The 27313-nt window shown below is 38.8% G+C and overlaps 1 protein-coding gene and 1 long non-coding RNA gene across 3 annotated transcripts in view; one reads left to right on the top strand and one right to left on the bottom strand.

The window, feature by feature from the left end:
- Nucleotides 1-23183, top strand: part of dlp (dally-like) — a 36959-nt gene extending 13776 nt beyond the window's left edge. For both annotated transcript variants that reach the window (XM_068302438.1, XM_068302437.1), the window contains 7 exons: nt 16116-16280; nt 16616-16850; nt 18652-18808; nt 18892-19158; nt 20329-20912; nt 20988-21157; nt 21223-23183. In XM_068302438.1, coding sequence (XP_068158539.1) covers nt 16116-16280; nt 16616-16850; nt 18652-18808; nt 18892-19158; nt 20329-20912; nt 20988-21157; nt 21223-21647 — 2003 coding nt within the window. In that variant the 3' untranslated portion in view covers nt 21648-23183. The remainder of the gene's footprint in view (nt 1-16115; nt 16281-16615; nt 16851-18651; nt 18809-18891; nt 19159-20328; nt 20913-20987; nt 21158-21222) is intronic.
- Nucleotides 15529-16129, bottom strand: LOC137586417 (uncharacterized). Its single transcript, XR_011033785.1, has 3 exons — nt 16033-16129; nt 15897-15975; nt 15529-15833 (listed from the first exon to the last, which is right to left on the bottom strand). It is a non-coding gene; the product is annotated as an uncharacterized lncRNA (long non-coding RNA).
- Nucleotides 23184-27313: the final 4130 nt, after the last annotated feature.

Raw genomic sequence — 27313 nt, 5'->3', positions numbered from 1 at the left:
TTCGGCGACATTGGAGCAAACAAAATTAGACAAAGGGACGTACAGACAGACAGGCAGGTTAGTCTGGAAAGCATCCCAGCGCTGGGAAGAGCAGGAGACGAAAATTGGGACGGAGAACACACAAACCCAGAAAGCCGAGTTAACTTCGGCCGTGCCAAAGTTGGTGTACCCTTGCGAGTTTTCCTGTTATTCCTTGAATATCAACAGGTGTGAAAGAGCAAAACTTTTATCTAAAAAGTCGAATTTAGATCTTAATAAAACTCAGGTTTATTGACCTGATATACATATACTATTTTGCTGTTTACCACAATCGCTTAGAAAATGTCGCAAACGGTTGCTTTATGAAATAGTGGTCAGGTCCGGTTGAAACTGAGATATAGAAATCCTATTGCTTACAATTATTCTTTACATACCTACATATGATGTACATATGATGACAAACAGATAGATTTTAGGTACCTTTTTGGCATTTTGGTTATTTATAAATAAACATATATGTATACATACATATTTACTTTAAATAGTCGGATATGCTTGTTCTATGCGTAACACACTTCTGAGAATCAAGATACCGTTTTATAAAAAATCAATGATAATGTTGCCTGCTCATGTAATCCTGTTAAATAGCCGTGAATGAAGCAGAAGCACACGGCGTATAAGCAATTTTATTTTTGGTTTCTCGTTGTTTTTTCTTTTAAGTTTTTTTTGCACGTGACAACATAATTTGTGGGTTTGGCCCTGGCTTTACCCTCTCATTGATGATTATTAATTATCAATGTCTCATTTATATCTCTCACTCTGAGTGTGTGTTTGTATGTATGTGTGTGTATTTGAAAGGTTTTGCCTAGTCAGCATATTTAATAAGGTTGATTTAGGCAAATGAACAGAAAACTAATAATATGATGGCTTTTATTTGACATTTTATGGTCATTTAATGTTTGAAATTGATTTTTTAATTAGACAGAGAGAGCGAGAGAAAAAGAAAGAGGGAGACTTTGCTTTGTCTACACTTAACATTCCATAAAATACATACATACACATTATCGCTTTTTATGGGGGTTGCAGCAGTTCCCCACAATTATACATACATATATTTAGATATAGCTGCACAAGCTGGAGTGTATAGGTGTCCAACAGTGGCATAAAAAGTACAAGTAAGTGGTCTCTATGGTTTAATGTAATATTAGATAAATGATTTTTTTTTACCCCAAAGCAGATGGGGGTTGTATTATGCTCGTTGTCTTTCTTTAATATCAATTCTAAACGATTTATGACCTAAGTATTTAAAGGATTATATATATTGAGCCGAGCATTGACTTATCTTTGGCCAAGACAGGTGACGGACTGGAGGGTTGGACAATGTGACAAACAAAGAAATTTGTGAATTTATGATAAACAATTTCTAAATCTAGCTAATGACGACAAGCTGTCGCCAGCTTTGACAGCTTTAATGAGAAAGACAAACGTATAATTGCGAAGATATACATTTTTCAGTTTGTTTGTATTTAAGTGAAGTACAGAGATGACAAAATGGCAAAATACTTTCAACCGTGCAACAAATGAACTTATTTTCGCAGTGTATTTTGGAATGTATGTACATATGTACGTACGAGTCATTAGGCATGAACGTCATTTGAATTCTAGTGCAGTTTGATTAAACAACGAACAACAATCAAGACAACTTTAATTTATTCACTTCACTCCCCGTCAAGTGTTTTGGACGCAACATCATCCAATTTCAATCAATTGCTATTGATTGACATCAACAACACATTGTCCGATGTCGACCATAGAGCTGCTTTTACGTTCTTATACCATGGACCCATGCATCGCCAACAAGTATGTAACAATCAGAGAGCAGCGTTATCTACTTCATAAGTTTAAAGATAAATATTCTTGAACAGGAGCCGAGACCTAATTTTACATCCTTCCACACTTTACGGGTCCACCAAATTTGGTGGCTATAGATCTTGGGCATGGCTATATTGACCAGGCTGTTCATGCTTATGAATAATATTTATACATTACGGCCTGAAATTACATAATGTTTTAACTAAAATTAGCCTAATTGGGCACAGTGAAAACGATTCATACATAGGTCTGAATTGGCTGTGTTTGCTTGACTGTTATTTGCAATTGATCGTCTAAACCTATGCATTTATATAATTGTCAACTAGTTGCATGGCATGCCAAAATCGTCGATGGGAGTTCCTTAATTATCGCCTGAGACTGAGCTAAAGTCTGCCTACTGATCAAGCAACTGCTATTTAAACCAAAGCACTAGCAATTTCATCATGATAGTACCCCATGAGAAGAAAATGCACTGGGTTCTTTCTGTTAAATGGCTTAACAAGGCAACAATTTAGCAGCAATAAATTTGCCTGTCAGAAGCAGCTTTCACTTAATGCGATTTAATAAAAAACTCACCACAGAGCAAGAGAAAACAACAAAAATCAAACGAAACTAAGAGTTGCATTTTAATTTAAATAAATGTTTTGTGAAAAATCGGACCAAAATGGCAACAATTGTTTTGAACCAACTGGCACATCGTCTGGAGGCCATATGGGTCGCATGGTCAATTCCCCACATGCAAAGTAAGTAAGTCGTCTCGTCGACTTAAGTATACCATACACCAGTGAAACAAATATTTAAAATTTATAATAACAAATGCATTTACAAATTTAAAAAAATTCTGTTCACACATTTCAGTATCTCGCTCAACCAAGCATAGCGCACCCACCAGCCAACGGCCAACTCCAGCCTTATGGAAAAACGATATTATCTATAACTTGGCTATTTTTAGTCCGATTTTGATCAAATTAGGTATTTTGCTTTTAGTATCAAATTTAGGTGTGCCAAATTTGATTGCACAAAGTATGTATAAGGTTACGGAAATTGTTCAAATTGCGGGGGGCAGAAGGGGGCATGGCAAAAATAAACTTGATCACTTTATATACTACACGAGCCTACATACCAAATTTGGTGTTTCTATTTTTTATAGTCTCCGAGATCTAGGTGTTCATACGGACAGACGGACGGACAGACGGACAAGGCTAGATCGACTCTGCTGTTGACCCTGATCAAGAATATATATACTTTATGGGGTCGGAGAACCTTCTTTCTGCCTGTTACATACATTTTGGCGACTTTAATACACCCTTTCACCCTATGGGTGTATGGTATAACAAAATGCGAAAACACAATTTATTTTAATGATGAAAGTAAGTCGTCTCGCCGACTTTGCCACACCATTGACCAAGTAAAACAACTGTTTTAAATGTATCTACGTAGAAATATATCCAATTCTACGTGAAAGGTGAAGGGGACGTGGCAAAAAATTTAAATAAACTTGATCTCCGTGCGTGCTACACTAGTCTACAAACCAAATTTGTTTTTTATACGGACGGGCAGTCAGACATGGCTAGATCAACTCGACCACTTGTTGTCGAACCGCATAGAAAGCATAGGCTACTCCGCTAACACTTTTAAGCACACTGCAATCTACGTCCTTATAGCCCACCTAGTGATTGTATATGTCTTGCGAGATATATGACAGTTTTTACCACCTAAATAACAGTGCATTTTGTGTATGTTTTAAAAGCCAACAAACATCGAAAATGCCTTTTAATTATATATTCTACAGTAGATTTGAGGAAACAAAAGAGACAAAGACTAAGATTATTTGATTATTTTGGTTTTTATACCATGCACCCAGAGGGTGAAATAATATATTAAATTCGTCAAAATTTATGTAACAGGCAGAAAAAAGTTTTTCCGACCCCATAAATTCTAGATCAGGATCAGCAGTCGAGTCAATCTAGCCATGTCCGTCCGTCCGTCTGTCTGAATGAACACCTAGGTCTCGGAGACTATTAAAGCTACAGCCATCTAATTCGGTATATAGACTCGTTTAGTATGTAAAGTGTCAAGTTCCTTTCAAATTTATGCCACGCCCCTTTCCGCCGTAATTTAAAAACTCTGCAATTAAATTTGGCACACATTTGATATTAATATTTAGCGACATCCCAAGCTAAGTTAAGCATATAAACGTTTTTATAAGGCGAAGATGGCCTTTGACTGGTGGCGGCCCTAGATACTGAGATATGCTTGTAAAAAGCATGTGAACAGAATTTTGTATAAGTACATTTGTAAATTTTATTATAAATATGAAATATATTTGTTTTACTAGTGCATGGTATATCTGAGTCGGCCAGACGACGTACTTAATTTTGATGTGTTCTGTTTTTCCTCGAACGGAAGGCAGAAATCAAGATGAACGAAAAGCAGAAGGCCTCCCACTTGACAGAACTCAATGATGATTATGATGATTGTGGGGGAGGAATTGGCATTTCTCATCACTCGCGCGAATAAACAAAGAAAAAATCTTGAGTTAAAGTGGGGGCAGAACTTGATTATGAGAAGAGGCCCTCATTAACTAATTGAGAGAATAAAAAAACCATAGGACACGGGCTAGCTCCGTTCGTGCCGAAGTTTGTATACTCTGGAAAGGTTTTTTATTACCCATCCCTTAACTACGGCCTAATGCCTAATGCGTTGCAAACTTCTGTCCAAAAATAAACTAGCTTTTTGCATGGGTATGAAAACCTAGGACTACCGGACGAGGCTAATCGCTAATTTTTAATATTTCTGCCTGTGCTTTTTGAAATTTACTGATCAGATCTTCATATTCTGTTGAATTTGACCAATATTGGGTGACGGACCTGTCATACAAAGAAATGCTACTTTGGAAAACATTTTTGTGGACATTCGATTTATGGAAACGAGTGCGGTCCTTTAATTCATACATTACTGTTTAATTTAATTTAAACACCTCATTAGCCATAGGCTATAAAACAGCTTATAGAATACTGGCTTCCAAATCTTATATTTCTCTTTCTCACTCCCGAGTTCTGTCTTCCTCATCGGTATTCTGGCTCTTGTTCAGGGCAGATTTGGTTTTGAGAATTCTCTCAAACGAGAAAAAAAACTTGTCTACAGGAAGCTGCCATTAAAAAACAATCTAGCAACAGGCAGAGCAGCAGGGGGGTAAGGGGGCTGACGCAACAAACTGGAACTCCAACTCGTTCTAGACCAAAAATAGCAGACGCAAGAGCAGGCAAGAGCGCATTCCTCGAAGTTCGCAGCAAGTAATTTTATGAATCGTTCCGGTTTGAATGAATCTGTTCTGAGTCTGTTCTTCTGTGTCTGTGTTTTGCCTTCTGTGCTCTGCGCTTGAGGTGTCTGCACAGACGATCTTTCTCCTTCGGGGTGTTGTGGGTCTGGTTTCTGCTTGGCCGCTGGTCGCGATCTGGGATCCGGCGTTTCATGGGCGTTTACAACGCTTTGGTATCTTGTATTTATTTAATTGACGTTTGAACGTGTTGGAATTATAAAATGACCAAGACTTAGATCAAAAAAAAAACTTTAGGTGGAGGCACAGGTCCCAGCCAGAGTTCGGAGCAATTATGACAGTATTTGAGGCGTTGCTGGACATGCATGTGGGGGCAATAGATCGCTCAACAATCGTGTGTTTGACTTGATGTACGTGCTGGCAGGCTAATTAGGCTCTCTGTGACTAAGCGTAGGCCACAATGGCAAAGGCCACTAGGACTAGGCGGCCTGCCGCCTTCTCCCCAATGCCTTTGTCATTTTAGGTGTTAGTTTATTAAGACTAAAGTGGGCTTTAATAGGCTGAAATATGTGCAGTAGGATGAAACGGTGGAAAGATGTTTGTGAACGACATATACCTACATTATGTACGCAGTGTATACTGGCATAAAGTCTGGGTCTCGTTTATCTTAATCACATGCATACATTTTGTACTAGACGAAATCGGGTTGGAAATTTACACGTGTAACTAAGCTCTTTTTTTACAATTTAAGGCTAAGTATTTCCATGAACCTCTCAAAAAAGGAGTTGAGCCCTTAAAAGGATATTTTAGGGATGTCGGGAAAATTTCCAGTAGACAATTTCTAAAATACCAACCTTCAACATCAGCTTATAATTGATCCATTTAATAAATAGGACACAGTAAAATTAATCAATAAGAATAATTTTGCTATGTTACCCCCTCAATCGAAAAGCTATTACAATTGAAAATCAACGGCAACAATGAGCGACTTTGGTCTAAAAACAAATAGCGGACGTAATTGGATGATATACAATTATTTCATGTATGGCACCTAATCAATGATGCTATTCAGTGAATTTAATCTCAAAGAGACGGAAGAGAAATTAAGTTGTAGACCGACAGATACAACACACATTCACAAGCGTTATACAGACGAAAAATTAAGACCAGTCCGACGATTGGACCCCCGATTGATAAGATCTAATAGCTTCCAATGATATCGACCAGGCAGACTAATATGACATGGCAAATTTCTCTATTATTAACGCAGAGTAGAGTCGCCTCCGACCCCACCCTCTGTCTCCTTTAAGATCTTTCAAATCCGATTAAAACCATTAACACATTTTGTTGCGCCTCTCTCTGTCTCTCTCCTTTTCGACCACTACTTTATTCTTCCTCTCTGTGCCTCTCAATGCTTTTGTCTGGCTGTAGACAATTTAGAAAGACCCACAGAGCTGGGCTACCCCGGGCGTGTTCAAGATTGTAGACTGGGGTGTCCCAAGCTGGAAAAGTGATGGTCGTAAATTCTAAGTATTCTTGTACATGATTTCAGTCCTGGCATCAACTGGCATTCTCAGATCCTTAAAAGTGCCGCAGAAAACTAGAATATCTAGCACGTCAGGCATCAGGACGAAAGGTAAATCGTACCGTCAAAGCTTGAGCTTTTTTCTATAAAAGTTAGGTGAAGAGATGCATCATGGGAAAGAAGAAGAAAAAGAAATGGAAATGATATTTGGGATATTTTGTCTTTCCAGTGATGAACTGAGTTACAGAAAAAGAGTTTGGAACATGTATGTACATACATATATAAGCTTCGGCACAGCCGAAATCAGCTTTTTTGATGTTTTGCTGTACAATTCGTAAAGTGAATAAGTATTCCAAGTGACACATTGATGCACAAGTAAATATCCACTTTAAAAATTATAGGTCGCCTTAGTGAATGCCACTGGACTAGATTGTAAATCCCAACGCAATCGCATAAGTGCTTACCAAAAACCTTTTTTTGATTCAAACAAAAAAAAAAAGACACATCCGTTCCACGCCTTCTCAAAAAGGAAAAAATGAAACGAAATTCTTTTTTCTACCACATTAACAGAGGCAAACACTCAATGTTCGCTTTCATTCGTAGGTTTCTAAGTCCAATCAGCCAATATAAAGTAGAATCCGACCTGGGCCAGGTGGTGGCCCTATCCTGAAAGACAAAAGCAATCGGTGTTTGCGACGCAGCGCTTCAAATCGATAAAAAAGAACAGAGTTTGGGTTACCAAAAGAAGGCGTCACCAATCGTAACAATAGGTGAATGCTAGAAAGGATAATGCGTGAAGCGAAATAATTTGGAATGGAGAGTGGGAAAGGTAAGAATATGGACAATGGATGTGCTTATTGTGTCAGCGTCATTATGAAACTATAAATTTTGGTGTGCTGCAGTGCATTGATATGCCATTGAGAGCTCGAAAAAACTTTCAGCTCCGTTTACCGGGGAAACGGAAAATGTGTCAATTTTCAGTAATCTAATCTGTGTGCGGTCCGCTTTGGGACTCTGTGAACAAAGAGTACACAAATTCTAATAAATTACGAACACATTTTCGTTTCTTTTACCAGTTTTTTGTTGTCGCACGTTGTTGTTGCTGTGTCAAAAATGTAGTGTTTCAATTTTAATCAATTATTATATTATTTATATTGTTTATTTATAATTTTTATTGTTATCGCCTTGACGCTTGCTTGGTTTGATATTCTGTTTGTACAAATCGATCAAATGCTACAAATATTTGGTAAGAATGTTCTCAATGTGAATGATCCGCACGCCCCTCTTTCCCTGCCGTTTGCATATACATATGTACATTCATATAGCAGCGATGCGCCACAATGATCGACTTGCAGGCGCCTTGTATGATGTAAAAGAAAAAGGTGTTATCCAAGAGTCCTCTAAATTATTTTAGTATGTTTGATGTCATGTAATAAATTATTAATTAAAAGAGTTGATTACTTGTGGTCAAGTCCTTCCTTCAAGTCCCTCATGTCTTAAAAATATGAAACACACTGTACAACACTTGCGGTGGCAGCAAAAACCACTATAGTATACATTTTTTCTGTATGCAAAACAGACAAGTGCTTAAAAAGACATTCATTAAAAATACGGCTACCTGTCATCATCGCCGTACTATACCAAGACCCCCTTCCCATTCCATGGTGATGATTCATACCTGTGTCGGCATCAAAGCTTTGATTTCAACAGGGCTCATCTTGCTGTGCCCAAGTATTGTTGTAGTTGCTTTTGCTGCTTTTTATCCTACAGCTACCAATTAAGTCTAAAATGCACTGCACAGACGACACATACACACTCTCACACACACTCACACACAACATCAACAGTGAGCAAAGTGTTTAAAGATACAAATACAAATTTTACAATCATTATGCATAGAACCGTAGACATGTGAAAGTCATACGTGTCGGACGACAACTAACCAAAGTGTGTTGTGCAGTGTAAAAATGTATTGGTGTTGTCAAAGCCAAAGGCAAAGGTAAGAGCAGAGGCTGCTGAGGCAATTCATATACAATGCGTTTTTAATTTGCAGATGTGCATAAAAATGCGGCGCAGTTTTACCCCGATCCGCTCCCCCTTGTCGTTTCAACGGTAAGGAAATTATTCGCAAATGGCAAAAGGTATGCCATACACTAGGGCGGAGCTGGAGCTGCAAAATGGAGATATATATTTGTATGTTGGCAGCCAGCATATAGCTGGCGACCACCTGTCTCTGGGATTATAAAACCCACACGCGTAGATGTGGCAAGTTGATAGCAAGCTGCAAAAACAGCTTTAACGAAAGGAAACATAAAATGAAGACGACACTGACATTGAGATACGCTAAGACTTCATTAAAGAATAATATAGAAAACGGGTAGGTTCAAATTGTATCCAATATAGGGGATCAATCCGATGAGTCTACACATATATTCTACCCGCGTCTGTTTCATACTCCGTAACAGCACATTTCAAAGATAACCTAAGCAGTATCGGAGTTTGCGTCGGAGTTGAGTCTTGTCTAGACTACCTTAACATGCCAACACAAAAGCCCACAGCAAAATCAACAGCTTTCTGATCCCGGAGCTCGGTCCTGGCCCCCTTCGCCCACAGAGCCCTATCCCATGCGTTGAATGAGCTGTGGGTAATGAAATATTGCCATGCGCCAGCGCTGCATTCCTTCTTCCTTCGCCCTTCCTTAGCAAAATGCAAATGTTTGCCACTGACAACTGCTTCTGCAGCATTCTGAGCCTACCATTTGTTAGTGTAGGTTGACAAACAAACATGCAAGTGCATAAAACAAGAACGAGAAACGGCAACGACGACGAGGCAAAGTCAAAAGGCTACGAAAAGCCCTTGAATCCTTCTCCTCTCTTTTTGGCCTGCACTTGAAACATTCCTGTTTGCTGGGTGCATGGCCATGTCTGCTGGATACTCTTTCTGTCTCCCTCTTTTCCTATTCTCCTCTCTTTTTTCAAAAAATTACTGTTACGAAATTCACATTCACGTTTTGGACTTTTACCTTTGCGTCTATTTATAATCAAATTCTAAAAGAAGTGAAAGAGAAACGAGGCAGCTGCATCAAAAGGAAGTAAGATAAAAGTCATCTCCTTTTTATCTAAGACAAATTCCCTATACCCTTTGTTTTCAATTCATATCTTGTCGATATACAAATTGCTATTGATTCCTGAATCTTTGTTAACAGTTTCATAATCAATCAAACTGAAAAGACAATCGCATAGGAGGTGATGGTTGTAAAAGTTTTAATTTTGATACTTCGCCAACTCTTCCGGAGATTCGATCAATCCGGTCGCACCTCAAAGAAGAGCATCAATTGCATAGCTGCTATGCCAATGTACTTAAGTAGCAGCGAACGACGCCATCGCCGACATGTGATACCATTTAGCCCTGGTCTTGCTGTTACTCCCAGTTTTGGTCTTGGTCTTACTCAAGCTCTTGGACACAAGCTGGCTAAAATTGTTGCCAACTGCCTCCGACACCGCATTCCAATGATTCAGGATTGCTGTTGCTTCTGATCTGAAATAGCGTGAGAAAGCAAAATATTTATTCAGTGTGGTGTGGCCTCAGCAAACAAAAATTGTATTAAAAATATCAAAGAAATGAACTTTATGTCCGCAGTTTGTTTACCCCCCGCAGTCTTTATACCTTCACAACAATGGTAAATCTGATAACCTATAAGTAATTGTTATGTGTTACTTTAAAGTGTTTGAAAGTATTGAAGGCGTATGTAGTAAGGTTTTATAACTAGATTTTTCTTAGACCTAACAAAATAAAGTGAAAATTGTTCGCGTTTCAAAGAATTGTGTAACATACTAAACCTACATTTTCATTGTATTTTCGTACCGATGAGTCTCGTGCTATTTTCGAATGTCTGAGATCCGACGCAAAGTGATGATAATGCATTTTCTGCATTAAAATTGTCATTCAAAATAATCGAGGATGAGATTCAGGAGGAGAAGGAGGAGCAGGAGAAGCGTTAGCAGCCGTAGCCGTATTGGCCACAGACAGCCTGGCAACTGCAACAACAAGACAAAGGAAAAACACATGTGGCAAAAATAAAGTCGGAGTAAAAATCCTCACTTCATCATGCAAAAAGCCCCCGACTCGAACCAGGAAGACTTCTTCAAACTCTGTTTACACGGAGCGTGTTTGCAACATAAACATTTGCTCCCCGCCATCATCCTGTCGTTTTTCTTAAAGTTGAGTAATTTTAATAACGACTAAAAGAGCCGCGCGAAAAAGAAAGAAAGAAGTTCTCCTGTAACTCCATTCCATTTAGTTCCTCTTCTCTTTTTGTTTTACCGTGTACTTGTGTATTGTGGAATAGTAAATACACATTTATTATTTTGTCAGCCTTATAGAAGCAAAACTACCTTTACTGTATCTGTCAATCTGTCCGCCCGTTCATCTGTTGACAGGGGCAATATATTTTCAGCGTGAAAACAATTTTTGTGAGAACAATTTATTTGCTTAAAACATTGGCTAACTTCAAACATAATACTTTGTAATCTGAAAACTACAACATATAGTTGTCATACAAATATAAGTTTTTACAGCCGAGTCGATCTAGCCATGTCCATCTGTCCGCCTGTCTGTCCGTCCGTATAACCAGTAGATTTTGGAGACTATAAAAGATATAACCACCAAATTTGGTATGCAGGCTCGTATGTAAAGTGAATGAGTTTATTTCAAACTTTTGCCACGCCCCTTTCCGACCCCGCAAAGAAAAAAGTACGAGAAACGCGACGGTGGTCAGAAAATGCAAACTTCAAACAAATCAAAGTATTGAAAACATATTTTCCATCTCTGTCCTTCCATAGAGAATCTTCTTGAAAGTCTTTAGCTTGCCCCGGGCCAAACTGTGCAAAGTCTTCTCGTTGTAGCAATCAATGAATCTACGTTAAATTAATTAAGTGCGATTCGATGCGATGACGACGACGATGTGAAAAAGTAGACTGAGTAGAATGGCCCAATATTTGAACAAATTGTTGTCTAGCTTATAGAGATGCATACATACATATGTACATGCCTGCCACTTCACAAGTTTGCTTCGGCACCCCGGGTGGCAATTAAGTTATGTGTTGAAACTGGAATCCACATGTAGAATAGTTTTTCTGTTCGACCAAAATTTGTTTGTTTCGTTGTTTCTGATTGAGTTATGAGTCGAAAGCGCATAGAAGAAGCGCGATGGAGACTTAAGTGCAGTTTTTTGTTTGTCTAAAACTAGAATAAATAACTCGCCACTGCAACTTACCTTGGCCGTGCTTCTCCATGTGCCCCCACCTGCTTAACTCCCTATACGCTGACCTATTTGTTTCATTGCTTCTCATTAATGGGTTTCACGAATTTTGTGCTGCTGTAGCCATCCGACTAAAAATTATATTAAGGAAAAGCCAAACAGCATTACATTCTACCACCCCATTGAAAAAAAAAAAAAACTTTGGCCATCCATCCCCCCAGGAGGTAACTATTTCCCAGTGGGGGTTTGTATTGGCATTGATGATGCATTTGGTTTCAGCTGCGTTACTGTAAGCAAGGAGCAATATTCATCAGCCCAATAACGAAAAAAAGGGCTTGTCTACGCAGAAAAGAAGTATAAAACATAGTAAAACACATATGAATGATGGCCAAAGACTAAACAGCCGAAGTTACCTTCTTTTTAGTAACCACTGTTAGCCAGATACTTAAAGTTCTTAACCTTTTATCCTTGCCAGACACCCAGGTTTTTTCGAAGACTTTTAAGGGTGGCATTTTATGGAATATACTGTTCACCCAGCCACCCGAACCCATCAGAATCACCACCCACCACACAACCCGCGTGGGCACATTGGACCCAATCGCCGGTTTTGTAGCATAAATTCCAATTTGTGTGTTATCGAGTTCCAACTTGGTTTAGTAGTATACATATGTACATATACATACAAATATACATACATACATATATAAATATATATTTGTCATGCTCTTTATTTGGGTTCTCTTTTTCCTTTGCTCGCTCTGTATTTACTTCGGCTCTGCAAAGCTTTACGCATATAAAGAGGCATCTACGACCATAGAAAGTGTACCTATATATAATCTTGATCAGATATAGACAGCCATCACCGTCCTACGCCAAAATATTTCATTCAGATCGGATGATATGTATATAGCACCGTGGTGCACCGGACCTAAGGTTGTCCAATGACTTATTTCCTCACACTGTATCACGAAATGTTTTCAAAATATTTAAATGAAAAATTATTCTAAATTTAAATAATATACATATGTATATATATAAAAAAAAAATTGAAACTTCTAACAAAACCAATCGGCCGGGTCAACCCCCATAAGTAGGTAGCCAGCAGGAACACCTGTCTTAATCGTAGCTGTTATATTTTGCCTAGACGACATTTCGGTGTTGTTGTTGCTTGCTGTTTGTTGATACGATTGCTAAATTTGCCACCCCTTTAGAGGAATTCCTACTTAGGGGTGGTATTCTGTTGTCTGGTCGCCGCAGGAGTTGTTCCTTCGTTGATCGTTACAGTAAATCATCTGAAATGAATTTCACTCGACTTACTTCCTTCACCCTATGCGTGCAGTCGTGTTGTGTTGATTGCTATTGCCAGCCTTCGAGAGATGGGGAAACTAAGTAAATTGCCCATGCAAGGAAAGCAGACGAAAACGAAAGCGTATCACCCGATACGGGGTGAGTTACTACTTTCCACTGCTATACTGATAACATACATCTAACTGAACTTAACAAAAAGTGTCCGTCTATAATGAATTTCACCAACGTTTATCCAGAAAATGTTGTTCGATTCAGATAACAACGAAAATCGCCATATTCGTCAGTCGGCGGCCTGACATTAAGTGTCCGTAAACTTTTTCAGCTAATGCTGTAGCTTTTTATTAAAACCATAAATGGCACATTAGTTAAGGTAGTTTCTTATTCTGATAATACCTCCCTTCCCTGGGGTGGTGGGCACATTTGTTATAAAAAAAATCAATTTTCTAGTCAGTTTTATGAATGGTCATGAACTGTCTTTCAATCAACACTATGGAGTTAGCAGAGGTGTTGAATCAGTCTAAGACAAAAATATGATTCCTTAAATATCCTTTGGAATTATTTTGCCATTATCTTCTACAGCAATCTCTTAACGCTTTAGTATTTTATCTACTACATTTCAATTATCCAACAAAAAGTACTAGCCATGCCAGTAACAGAAGTTTTTGCCACCTTTAACTGTTTCTGCCAGACAATTGAAAATGAACCCACAAACGAGGCAACTGCTAGCAAATTTAGATAAGCCCTTGGAGCCCACAAATCATACTCCAAATTAACCAAGAGAGAGAGTGAGGAGCAGGCGGAGGGATGGAGTGAGAGAGAAAGAGGAAGTAGGGAACGCTTCTTATTTTTGTGTTCGTTTTCTTTTAATATGCCACACTCAATTCATATCTCGTGCAACATAACAATTAGCCCAGTCCATAAAAAGCAAGGAACATCCACACCAAGTGCTCGAGGATGAACGGGGAGAAAAAGTGTTATGTAGGAAGGAACGTTTCTGTGTGTATGTGTTTTGTTTACAACAAGAATCTATACACTAAAGTAGCTAAATTTATAATAGAAATAAACAAAATTATGTACACAAAATAGCATGGAGAAAAACTTCACTCTACATTTGTACCCTCATACACGTATGCATATAAACGTATGATTTGTATATTTAACTGGGCCGTGAACATTTAAGAGCAGAGCTGAGCTGCATTTCTCATTTTCATTCGTGCATTCCACACGATTCCATGAGTCCATGAGGGACTATGGAAAATGTAAATGTGTTCAAATACCAAATTCAATTTTAAAACTTGCAGCCTTGTCAATTAGAGCTGCAGCTTTCGCGTTGCAAATACCCCCACTCCTTCTTCCTTACATCCACTATTCATGAGAATTATCTAAACAAACAAGAAAGGGAGCTATACAAACCATGCGCACACACAATTACCCCCAGAAACACAGATGGAGCGCCCTGCACCTACCAAATGCATATTTCTGTCTCTCGTTTTCTACCTGAAAATGTGTTAAATGTTTGCGTAAATAAAATTTATATGTACATACATCTATGTATGTATCTTTAGGAAGCGCGAGAATGAACCACTCCCGTATCTACGGTTCAGATTACTTTTCCTTTATTCTCTGCATGTTATTTGGTTGGTAGCTACTCTTCGTTTGTTTTCCTATGAAATGTTATTGATTCGATCGTTGCTTGACGATGTCAAGTGGGCAACAACTTCTTCTTAGAATGTCAAGTAACTGAAATGCAGAAAAAATTTTTGACTAGCCTTACGTTATGCGTTAGCAGCTGAGGTAATTTGAAAGACCGTCGTCCGTCCGTCTGTATGAACACTGAAACCATATAAGTGAGACCATATAAGTTAGGGACAGAAATTTTCGGGATAGGTTCGTTGAGTATACTAAAACGTCATTTTTTATGCCCTTGCAAAAAGGGTATATTCATTTTGGTCAGGAGTGTGCAACGCATAGAAAAAGGCAACTCCGACCATATAAACGAGACTAGTTCGAATTACCATGTCCGTCCGTCTGAATCGACGCGAACTCCTCCTAGACCGGAGGGGTTACAGAGTTGAAATTTGCATGTAGGCACGGGTATACAAACTTTGACCCGGTCGAAGTTAGCCCCGGCGCTCTGATTGGAAAGTTAAGAGCAAAAAAGGCTGTAAATGCCTTAGCTAGCGATAGTAGATTTCGATGTAGTCCGCTTCTCAACGATACTGAGTGATTTCGTTCGTGTTGTCATGGCAGACACTGCTAATACCCACACTTGACCAATCCGTCAATGAAACAAGAAACTAGGTGTTTGCAGTTTTAGATTATATAAAAAACGGACTAAAATGGATGTCCTCCATCTTACAGTCGTTTAGATATAAATATAAGGAATTTAGAGGTCCAGGACCATTAATAAATTTTGTCAATTCGGTGTGTGTCCGCCAGTAATGTTTTACCCCGTCATTTGTTGGTTGAGTTCTTAGCAAAACCTGCTAAATCCTCCACAGCAATTGCAACAAGTTGATGAGGGGCAGCAATAGCTGCAGTCGATCAAGCAGCATTGCACGCAAGGAGTATCTCGATACCAACGACTTGGACAGCACATTGCTAGGCTTCTATGGTGAAATGAGAGGACAATTTAATTTTTAGACCTTTCTGTCTTAGCATACGGTTCTTACCTGAATTTGATGGGTTTTTAAAGGGGGAAAAGTCTGCGAATTTAATTTTTTTTTGTCCCAGCCAAAGGTCGAAGGGAAACTGAATGAACAAAAACTCTACACACCTTAAGTAAAAAAATTAAAAAACAAGGCCTACTTGAATCCAATGTACATATATCGTCATGTATTCATCCTATTTATGATCTTAGTAAACGTATTTTCTGTTTTTTCTTGTTTCAGAACGAGTTCTCCGCTATTGTGAATCGCCTTCTGTGGGCACATGCTGTACCTACAACATGGAAACACGAATGGCCATGCAATCCCGTCAGCAACTGGAATGGCATTTCAAAGAGCAAATAACCAAAATGTCCGGACTGTTGGGAAGCAAAGCAACCAAATTTAATGGTAAGGTCTGCGGCTACCGAAGCAGAATCGTTTGTCAGTAAGCCACTTGAAACTGAAGGAAAAGGAAACCAGAAACAGTTTTGGGGGAGCGAGAATCGAAAACATGCTAGATATTAGTCGAGAGGTAACAATTGCTTGAATCATGCTGGCCTCAAGTTACAAATGTCAATTGACATGGGCTGCTGGGCAGGAGGCAGGCACTCGGGAAGGGCGACAGTGCGGGTGCTGAGATTAATTTAGAACGGATGCGACTAGTTGCGAAGAAGCATGCGATCTTTAAACATTAAGCGGATGTGTAAATATTTTGTCGTATTTTTTCTTTCTTTCTTCTTTAGATATTTTCCGTAGCCTGCTGCTGGAATCAAAGACTCAATTCCACACAATGTTTATGCGTACCTATGGAGTTATCTATCAGAAAAATTCGGATGTCTTTTCGGATCTGTTCAGCGAACTGGAGAAATATTTTGCTCACGGCCGCGTTGATCTAATGGAGGTCATGGACAAATTCTTCAGCACTCTTTATAGAAAGATGTTCACAGTGCTCAACTCACAATATGCCTTTGACGAAAAGTAAGTGCCTGCAAGTAACTCGAACCCGAAACTCAGCCCCACAACCCACTCCCAATTCAGCTTTGGATGTAAACTACAGACGTGTGAAACCGCAAAGTATCACTGACTGACTTACGAACGCTAAGAGTGCAGTCTTTGACAAGACTTTGACATCAGCCCCATCCAGACGATTAAATTCTGTTAGACCCTTTTAGAGAGTGCTTCAGTGAGAGTTGGGAGCACGGTTCAATTTATAAAGCCAATAAAAATAATAAACCAGGTCGTTGTGTTGTCTTCGCCGAACCAAGTGAACTTCATAAGACGAAATTCAGATGATATTGCTGTCTTTTAATACCTAATGGAAGACGTTTATTGACTCGACTCTTGCAATTGACCAAAAATATTTACAACAGCATAGTTGTATCGGTTACATTTCCTTTTGTGGGTGTTTGATCTAATAAAAGAAGCGTTTCCCACACAACACTTAAGTTGCTGCAACTGCTTGCCCCTTTCGCCATTGGCTCAGCCCTATGGTTCGTGTTACCCACGTGATTTCCAATTGTTGCCTTCTTTTCATCGCCGTTTTGCGAATTCGTTTTTATTGTCATCGTTTTAGTTTGCCTCGTACGTGCCTTGGCGCGTTGTCGGTTTAATGCGACGACAATAAACAATGCACAGTGCGGCTAATGCTCATTTTACGTCGCAAAAATCGTAGCTTATAAAAATGGGAGCGATTTAATTTCCAATTGATGGAACACTTCTTAAGCTTAAGAGCGTCCAGTGTACAATTCGCTTCAATATTGAAGGCCAATGTCAAAAAGAAAAAAACCAGAGGGCCGAGAGTTTTTTGTCACTCATTTCATACCATTGGCCGTTAAAGTGAAAAAACGTTTTATGTAAAGAGTCTAATGTTTGCAAAAAGAACGGCCGACAATCTCAGCATAGCAAATAACGAAAATATCGATCACAGTCACGATCGTTCCTATGGGAGCTATATGATATAGCCATCCGATATTGATCAAATTTAGCACAGTCATACTATATAAATGTAATAAACTCACAAATATTCAATTTCAAATAACGAAGTTATTGAGAAAAGTCACTGTTCGTGACTTTGCCGTTTGTATGGATGCTATATGATATAGTGCGTTGTCGCGTAATTGCCGCCACTTGCCTTTTTATTTGCTGTTTGCCTCTGTGCGGTTGGTCTGTAAAGATAGAGGAGGTTCATTTCATACATTTGAGGCTATTTAATGAAGGGTTTAGTTCAGCAGTCTCCACTGAAGAAGGACAGACGATTTGAAAGCCAAATGGCTAAACAGGAAGTATTTACTTGTAGGTACACCTGCATACATACATACAAACACACACACGCACACACATACGAACATACATGCATCCATAAACACATTAAATGGATGTGTGAAAAAGAAACTAAAAACGGAGAGAATCTCCAAATGATTGATTTTCTACATAAATAGATGAACTGCAACTTAAGTAAAAGTACTTTTACCTTATCGCTAGTAAAGAATCTAAGATTTCTCATACTGCCTTTCTTTTGGTGCGTTAGAAACCAGGTTTATAACTCATTGAGAGCATTAAGTTAGAGGCATTGGCAGCACTTTCAGCCAGGCCCTCTAAGTGCAATGGCTGTCATGCTTTAAGGCAGCCAAACGGGCACTGCACCGCAGAAAAACTATTTTTATGATTTTCCAAATAAAATGTTTCTTGCGAAGGCGTTGAGCCATGCCAATTACAAGAGCTGATTTCCGCTATTTATTTTTCTAACTCTCACATTTCTCGATCCTATACTTACATTCAGATACATGCGTTGTGTGAGTGAGCACATGAAGGAACTGAAACCATTTGGCGATGTGCCCGATAAGCTTTCCGTACAAATCAAACGATCTTTTGTGGCCACAAGAACCTATGGCCAGGCCCTGGCAACTGCCGCCGAAGTATCCAAGAAAATACTAAATGTAAGTAGCCCAACCAACAAAAAAAAAAATATCAACAACAGCAAACCGTGAACACATAATGGCATTCGGTTAACATCCTCTAGATACGACTGAACGCAGATTGCACTGGGGCACTGACTAAAATGCAGCATTGTGGTGCCTGCAAAGGCTATATGGAAAAGCCTTGCACCAACTACTGTGTCAACGTGATCAAAGGATGTCTTCACTATCAGCATGAATTCGACGCCGAATGGGAGAACTTTGCCCTCGCCATGGACAAGGTGGCCGAACGTATGCTTGGCTCCTTCAATATTGTGATGGTTGTCGAGCCCATCAACATTAAGATTTCAGAGGCCATCATGAATTTCCAGGTGTGTTTTCTTCTTATTCGTATGTAACATATGTTTGTATGTATCTAGCGTTGTTTTTTTTTTAAGTTATTTGCTATCTGAAGTCAAATTCTTATTTGCATATCCTCAAATTTGTGACTCGTTTCGCAAACAGCTGCCGTTTTGATTAAATTTAAATAATTTACGCAAATCGCAATTCACTTAAACATAAATATTTAAAAAAAGAAGCTATTTAACTTTTTCAAATTGAAATTTGAATTCTAGATCTAGCATTTCAATGAAAGCTATATAATATAGTTGCTCCTTTAGCTGAGCTTTAGTTGAGCCCAGGCGTCCACTGTTTATCGAAATACTTAAACGAGCAAATACCGTTAAGCTAAAGCTGTTGTTGATAGTTTTTATCAGATGTGTTTTATCGCCTGGCAAAAGTCAACTGACTGCTATGCCCCCCAACTTTGTATGAACCCCAGCCGGCTAAGGCACAGTTAGCAGTTCAAGACCCGCTAAAGGTCACCCATAAATGCTTCCTCGTTAACAATGAGATGGCAATCAACCGCAAATACAAATTATATTATGGAACTATTTCGCTATTTCGCTAGTTGTTTCATGGGGCCGACAATTCGTGCAAAATCTCTTAAGAAGAAAGTAAGCAAAAACAAATATAAACACATTAAAAGCGGAATGCCGCCACGCACCAACACCAACAACAAGCATAGCAACGACAACAACATTAGAAAAGCCCAAAGCAAAAACAAAAATCCAAACAGATTTTATAGAACTTAAAATGGAAATATAAATTAGATTCATATGGGAACCAAATGTTGGGCAATAAATCGTCCAACTGAACAAAACAAATTGAAATAATGAGCGAATAGCAGGTAGTGATAGAGGGCCGGGCAGAGATCAAATATTATTGTAGTAATCAAAATTCAATACGTTATGAGTATTCATGTGTAAATTTTGAAAAAGCATAAATTTAAATGTTGTGCATGAATTTTGAACACAATTTATGGGTGGAATTCCCGGAAGACAAAAAGTTTTCGAGTATAATATGTAAAGCATCTCATTCATGTCACAAACACATACATACATCTATACAGATGTTGTTATATACATATGTATAAATTATAGTATAATTGATTCTTTGACTCATTATTAAATACCGACATCATTTTCTGGCCATCGTTGCAGGATTCGGGGGCAGATATTACCAATCGAGTGTTTCAGGGTTGTGGCCGGCCCACATTGGGGCGAACCCAACGATCTGTACCTGCAAAGCTGAGACGAAGCCTTGTCCAAGAACATCCTGTGGAGAATTCTTCAGAAGCGGATACCTTAGACATTGATGCCACATTGGATGAGGCTATTGTCTTACGTGATCGTCGTGCAGCCGAACCAGGATCACAGGAACTGCAGCAACAATCTCAAGAGCAAAGCAACAACAATGATGGCAATGGTGCGGCTAGCGGCGGAGGAGGAGCAGGCGGAAGCGGAAGCGGAGGGCGCCGTCAGCAACAGCAACGCAGAAAGCAACAACAACAAAGGCGCAAGCAACAAAACAACAACCGTCGTGATAACGACGATGGTGAAAACAATGGCGGCGGTGGAGGTGCACGTGAGCCAATTTTGGATAGGATTGTTCGAGATATACGGCAACGGGTAAAGGATTACAAGAAATTCTGGTCAAATTTGCCAAGCTCTACATGCAGTAATGAGGATATAGCAAGTAGCTCGGACGTAGATGGCATGTGTTGGAACGGGCACACCATAGATAGGTGAGTTGGGCCATAATAGCATTCAGTATTTGGTTTAATTAACTCGCGAGCATTTCTGTACATGCTTATTTGTAGATACATGCACTCCATTACCACAGAGCATGGATCGAATCCGGAGTTTAATGGCAATCCCGCTAGTACTCGCCAGACAGCTCAAATGTCCTTGCAGCTCGCCCATCTAAAGAATGCCATTAACCACTTGCGTAATGCCTATAATGGTCAAGATGTGGACTGGAGTGAGCAGGGTAAGTTTTCGCTTAAGTAAGTTCTAAACAAGAATATTTTATTTAACTGGGATGCTACATTGCAGAGGAACCTTATATGGGTAGTGGCCATGGATCTGGATCGGGCTTCGAAGATGATGAGGATGACGATGACGGGTCCGGCTTGGGTCCCTTCGAACCCAGCCATAAGCCCGATGTGGTTGATCCCTCCGTGCGAGAAAACGATGACAATGACGACGACGAAGATGGTAGGCGTCCACCGATTATCGCACACACTTCGCGGCCCAATGTGGATGATAAGGATCCTTTGCTACACACTACACACATTACCAAAGATCGGAACGAGGTTGATGGTGACGAGGGTAATGGCGAAGATGATTCAACGGCCGATGATGGCACCCGGTCGACAGCCAGTTCACCGGAGAAAATAACGTTACGCCGCGCTTTAATGGTCTATCTATTGCCTCTTTATATGGCGTGGTTTGGTGGCGTTTGCGCCGATTTGCTGTGATTACTCAAATATGCATCCTCTTTCAAAAAGCAAAACAAAAAACCCCACACCTCTCAGTCATTCATCTATGAAACAAAAACATAAAAAAAGTGTTATTTTTATATATACATATACAATGTATATATATAAATATGAATATATATATATACAGACATATATATAAATTTCCGTGAAGCGATTTAAATAATCTTGGTCTTAAAGCGGTCCGACTTCGATTTTTTGGCTGTCACATTAAAGGTAATAAAAGTACATAATGGGGTATCCAAAGTAGCGCTTCATATCTAAACATGGTTGGATTTTGATGAGTCTGGAGTTAGTTTTTTTGAACTTACGATTGAAGCAAGGGAGGAGGATATTGAGGATACAAAACAGCGGACAACATTTTTAGGACCAAGGTAATTTAAATCGGTGCATGGGACTTTTTGGATACAGCCCTGTTTCGTTTGACAAAAAACAGGCCATATATACATTTATACATAATTATTTAAATGCAAAATGCAAGTCCAAAAACAAAAACTTTTGATAAAAGCATTGAAAACAAAAATGAAGTTATAAACTAAGAACGTAGAGGGTTCGGTTTAATCAATGAATGACTCTAACAAGGAGACCACGATTACCCGATTCACCAACTACCAAAATCTTCCCCTGCTTTAGAAATCAAGCGGTTTACTACGATCTCTGCCACTTTCTTCTATCAATCCAATGTTGAGTATGATACTGCAAATATTTATCCAACCGGTGTCGAACCCGTTGCCATTCCTACAAGAGCATGAAACATTGAAAAGTCCTGGCCTATAATAGCAATTAGAAATAAATCTTTTTGGATATAAAATATTAGTGACAAAGAAAGGAGAACAAAAAAGATTACATATGATTGTCATAACGATTCTTGGTCAGATTCCGAACATTTCTCTTGAATTTTCGTGCCAATAGGTCCTCTCACCCCTCCCGCACACACACTCTCTCTAAGTCTTAAGGGCGAAATTCGTATTTTTAAGTGAATGAATGATTGTTTTATATGTCGCGTGTGAGCGTAGAATGCGTGTTTAATGTGATCGTTTAGCAAAAATTAACTTTAAATCAACACCTTAGCCCCTAGATCTAAGCAACAAGCAAAAATTATATTAATTGTAATATATTTATGCATTATACGTAACATACATATATCAGCACACAATTTAGCAACAAAAATCCAAGCTCCCAAAAACAAAAGAGGAGCGTAATGTTTAAAGAAAATCGATTAACAGCAATAACTAATTATTAATTTAGTTGACCTAGTAACTTTAAAACAGCCATAAAAAATGCGTCCAAGCCACGACATCAATAATATAATAGTAGCATTTTTTTTTATTTTTATAAAATATATTATTATTTTATATACATATTTGTGTATTATAAATATTTGTGTACGTGTGTATTACAAGATAAACCAATCTAAATACTTACATTTATTTTTGATCAAGATTTAGATTTTTGTATGTATTATTTTTATGTGTACTAAAAACCGAAACCGAAATACAAAAATAACAATCGAAAGCAAGCCAAAAGTGTTTACCCTGCCCGGATATACATACATACATATGTATAGATTGCTGTTATAGGACCATTGGATCAAATGGCACTTTAAAGTCGCTTCAAGGCTATAGCTAGTGCTACTAGCCTAGACAATAAGACCACAATTATTTTGCTTCTGGCTAATGAAGTGCTGTTGTTGGGTTTACAACTTTTTTTAGCAGAAGGAGCCGAGTCGATATTTGTACATCCGCGTGTTTAGAAGCTGGAAAGAAGAACTTGGTATTCCAGATTATGGTATCATGCTTAAGGTAATAGAAGTGTCATGGCGTATACGATATGACGATTTCATCTAAACATGGTTTGGTTTTAATAAAATTCGAATAAAATCGTATTTTACTTTTCTTGATGTGGGTGCATTAAGAACCCAAATTCCATAAAAACGGTCCTTTGTGATTTTGGATACAGCCTTCTTCCAAAGAAAGCTGTGCAGCCAGGCTTGAGCATGAGCATTTGCGAGCCCGAGAGTCGCGGTCTGCAGCAACACAATTGCTTAGCTCGCGAAGAAGTGAACTGCATATGGGAAGGGTAGCTGAATCCTGCGCACAGATAAGATAAGATCGACATGAGCAATGCCATCGCTCTGAAGTTCAATAATGAAATGAAAGGAATTTGTTGTGCTGGCCGCAAAATCAAATTACCTCAACTTGAAGCACCACCAGAGCCATAGCGAAACGTGGCAGGGTACAGCCAGTATTATATAAAAATCGAATGGAATCAGAATTTAAGGTCAAACAATTTATGTCTCAAATTTTTTGCCGCCACTGTATATCGAGCCCTATTTGCGACAAATTTTTTTTATGCCAATATGTTTATAAACACCACCCGCATCTGCACCTAAAATATTTATTTATTTATATTCTGAATTGAAACCGTGACTTTGAACCAGATGATTATATAAGATGGGATAGGTTTGCTTCTTGGAGGAATTGTTTAATGGAAAGGACGTTGGAGTTGTTAAGGGAGTCGAGAGGATTAGAGGGAAGGTATTTCTTTCTTATTGGATTGTATTTGGTACAATCTATGATTATGTGGAGGACTGTGTTACTTCTGTTGCATTCAGCACACTGTGGTGGAAGTTCTCTCTTAAAGAGAAACTCATGGGTGAGGCGTGTATGTCCAAACCGGAGTCTTTGGAATTTGACGAAGTCGACCAGAGTGATGGGGTTTTCTATCTTTATTTGTGAGTCCTTCGCTGTGGTTTGACTTAGGTTGACTGCCCTGTAATGGTCTGATGTTTTTAGCCATACATCCCTACTGTGTCCTTTGAAAGTACTCTTAATGTAATTTATTCCATCTTTGTAATTGGACTCTATTATATTTGGGAATTGGTGAGCTTGTTTGGTGGCCAAGTCTGCTGTTTCGTTTCCCTGAAACGGGCCTGGGCCTGGGACCCATACTATGATTATTTTTGTGTATTGGTGTGTCAGAATATCGCGGGTCGTTGTTATATACGGGTTTTGATTACTTGTCTGACCTACTGCTTGGATGGCTGAGAGTCCGAGCATATTGCACTGGGGTGGTTCAAGCTTTGGGCGTAAGTGCAGGCAGCTAAAATCGCTGCTGCTTCTGCCGTGTAGTTCGACGAGTGGAGTGGTAATATGGCGGTCTTAATAATCTCGGTCTCTGTTGTTATGCTATAGGACACTCCTGGGTTGGATTTTGACCCATCTGTGTATATGAACTTGTAATCTCTCAGATCTTCTTTAAGGCTGAGAAACTTCTTTTGGTAAACTATGGACGGAGTTAATGACTTGGTTGTGAAGTGTAAAGAAAGTTTTAGGGTTTTCTCAGTAAAAAGCCATGGGGGATTTTTTTGTACTCTTGGTCTTGGTGGCTCAAACATTAAACCATTCTCTATACAGAAGTTTAATGCTTTATGCAAGGAGGATGGGATTCTGGGAGTTCTCTTCGCTTTCTTAATCCTGTTTACAATTTCCTGTACAGGACTGTTCGATACTAGCATTAAAGACTTTTACATTTTTGCTATAGATAGTTTGAATCTCGATTCCAAAGGCAATATCTCTGCTTCATACAGGAGATTGTTGATCGGGGTTGAACGAAATGCTCCAAATGCATTTCTTAGTGCGGAATGGTACAAAGATTTTAGCTTATTCTTAGAATCTGAGGGGCAATTTCCATAGAAATGAAGGCAATAATCTAACTTTGACATAATCAACGCGTTGATAGTGTTAATAAGAGATCTAGTGTCGCAATTATAATTTTGATTAGAGAGCCACTTTATTATGTTCAGTCTTTGTGCCATTTGCACTGTTAGCATGTCTATATTAGAGGTGGGAAACTATCGATAGTCGGCACCATCGATAGTCGACGATAGTTTTTTCATCACCATCGATAGTGGACGATAGTACCATCGATAGTGCCTCGATAGTGCACAAGGCAAAGCTAACTATAATAAAGTATTTAAAAAATAGTTTAATTCGATGTTGTAAGATATAAGAAATGTCCAAAATTGTATTACCTATTACTATAATTTTTTGGAAGAGTTTATCCATAGATTTTGGTTTAAGAATAATAAAATATTGACGTTTTCCTCCTTCAACCGTGTTCTGCGGTCAGAGACAATTTGCCCTGCCTTGCTAAAAATACGTTCCGACTCCACAGATGTTGCAGGAACGCAAAAATATTTCATCATTAATGTCTTGATGGGCGGAAAGTCCATTTGGTTAACCTGAAGAAAATTTTATGTAAAACAGATGAATTTTTTCTATCCATAGTTAATTTAATTAACTAATTTTTTACCTGTATCCATAACAACGGATCCATTTCTTGCGGCACTATGGCTCTTTCCAAATACTGCCTCTTTACAATAATGGCGTCTGATCGCGCGTTTCCACGCCTACCACTAGCTTGATGATCCAAAAAGTCGAAAAATGAGTCCTGAGTTGTTTGGATGGGTTCCGAGTCCACAGTGTTGCCACTCTTACATAAGGTCGCTAACTCGTTTTCAAAGCATTTTCCGGCTTGATCAGCATTTGCACTGTTTTCAAAACCAACCTTTTTGAATCTCGGATCTAGAATTTTTTGCCATCCACGTCAGAGTTCGTTTTTCATATGGAGACAAACGTTTTACAATTGATTCCGACAAAACAGCTATCATTTTTGCTCCAACGTCAGTTTGCAATTGCGAAGATATGTAAATTTTGAATTTTTCGTAAAAGTCCAAAAGTTAATGGAATAATAAGCGAGATTGTGACATATTGTGCTCCAATTATTTTTTCGCTGACTTGTTGAAAAAAGGACAATATTTTTTCCATGTCCTTCAGCACTTTTATTTCTTCAGCATAAATTGGTAGTGGTGCATCTGTTGTTGATAATAGTACCAAAGCAATTTCTTCATGCGTCACTAATATTCTTTCAATCATAAAATGAAAACTATTCCATCTAGTTGGAGTTTCTTGTAGCAACGAATAAGCAAAGCCGTCTTGTGCCATTTTAAACTTTTAGTTTGCAATTGTACTTTTATTGAAAAATCTGACAATTGATTTGCATTTTTGAATTAACGCCTTAGTTGCTGCATCATCATCAAAGTTTAAACCATCTTGAACTACCAAATTTAAGGTGTGAGCAAAGCACGGAATGTTTCGAATCTTTAACAGTTCGCAAGCTTTAAGCAATCCATCATTAGCACATTTGTTAGATGTGCGCGACTTGGCAACTGGTATCTGCAGTCCAATATTTTGCTGTATTTTATAAAGCCTATATCCTCTACTATGCTGTAGGGCTGAACATCTATGGCAATCAATTCCGCTAAAGTTCGATCAATAACCTTTTTCCGATGTGCGTTGCGTATAATACACTCTTTTTTATATATGAGTCCATTGATCGCATACTTGATCTACTATCGATACTATCGACTACTATCGGAAGAGCAACACCATCGATAGTGAGTCGACTCGATAGTGCTCAACCATCGATAGTGTCGATAGTGCCATCGATAGTTTCCCACCTCTAGTCTATATGCTCTTTCCACCTGTACTTCTCAGAGATTGTTAATCCTAGGATTCTTATACTCTTGCTTGGCGTTAGTCTGTAGGTCTGGGAGGATAATTGGAAGTTGCATCTGGTTTTAC

The sequence above is a fragment of the Drosophila tropicalis genome, unplaced genomic scaffold (assembly GCF_018151085.1).
Source record: "Drosophila tropicalis isolate 14030-0801.00 unplaced genomic scaffold, ASM1815108v1 contig_993, whole genome shotgun sequence".
Classification (NCBI taxonomy): Eukaryota; Metazoa; Arthropoda; class Insecta; order Diptera; family Drosophilidae; genus Drosophila; species Drosophila tropicalis.
This window is presented reverse-complemented; position numbering and strand designations above follow the sequence as displayed.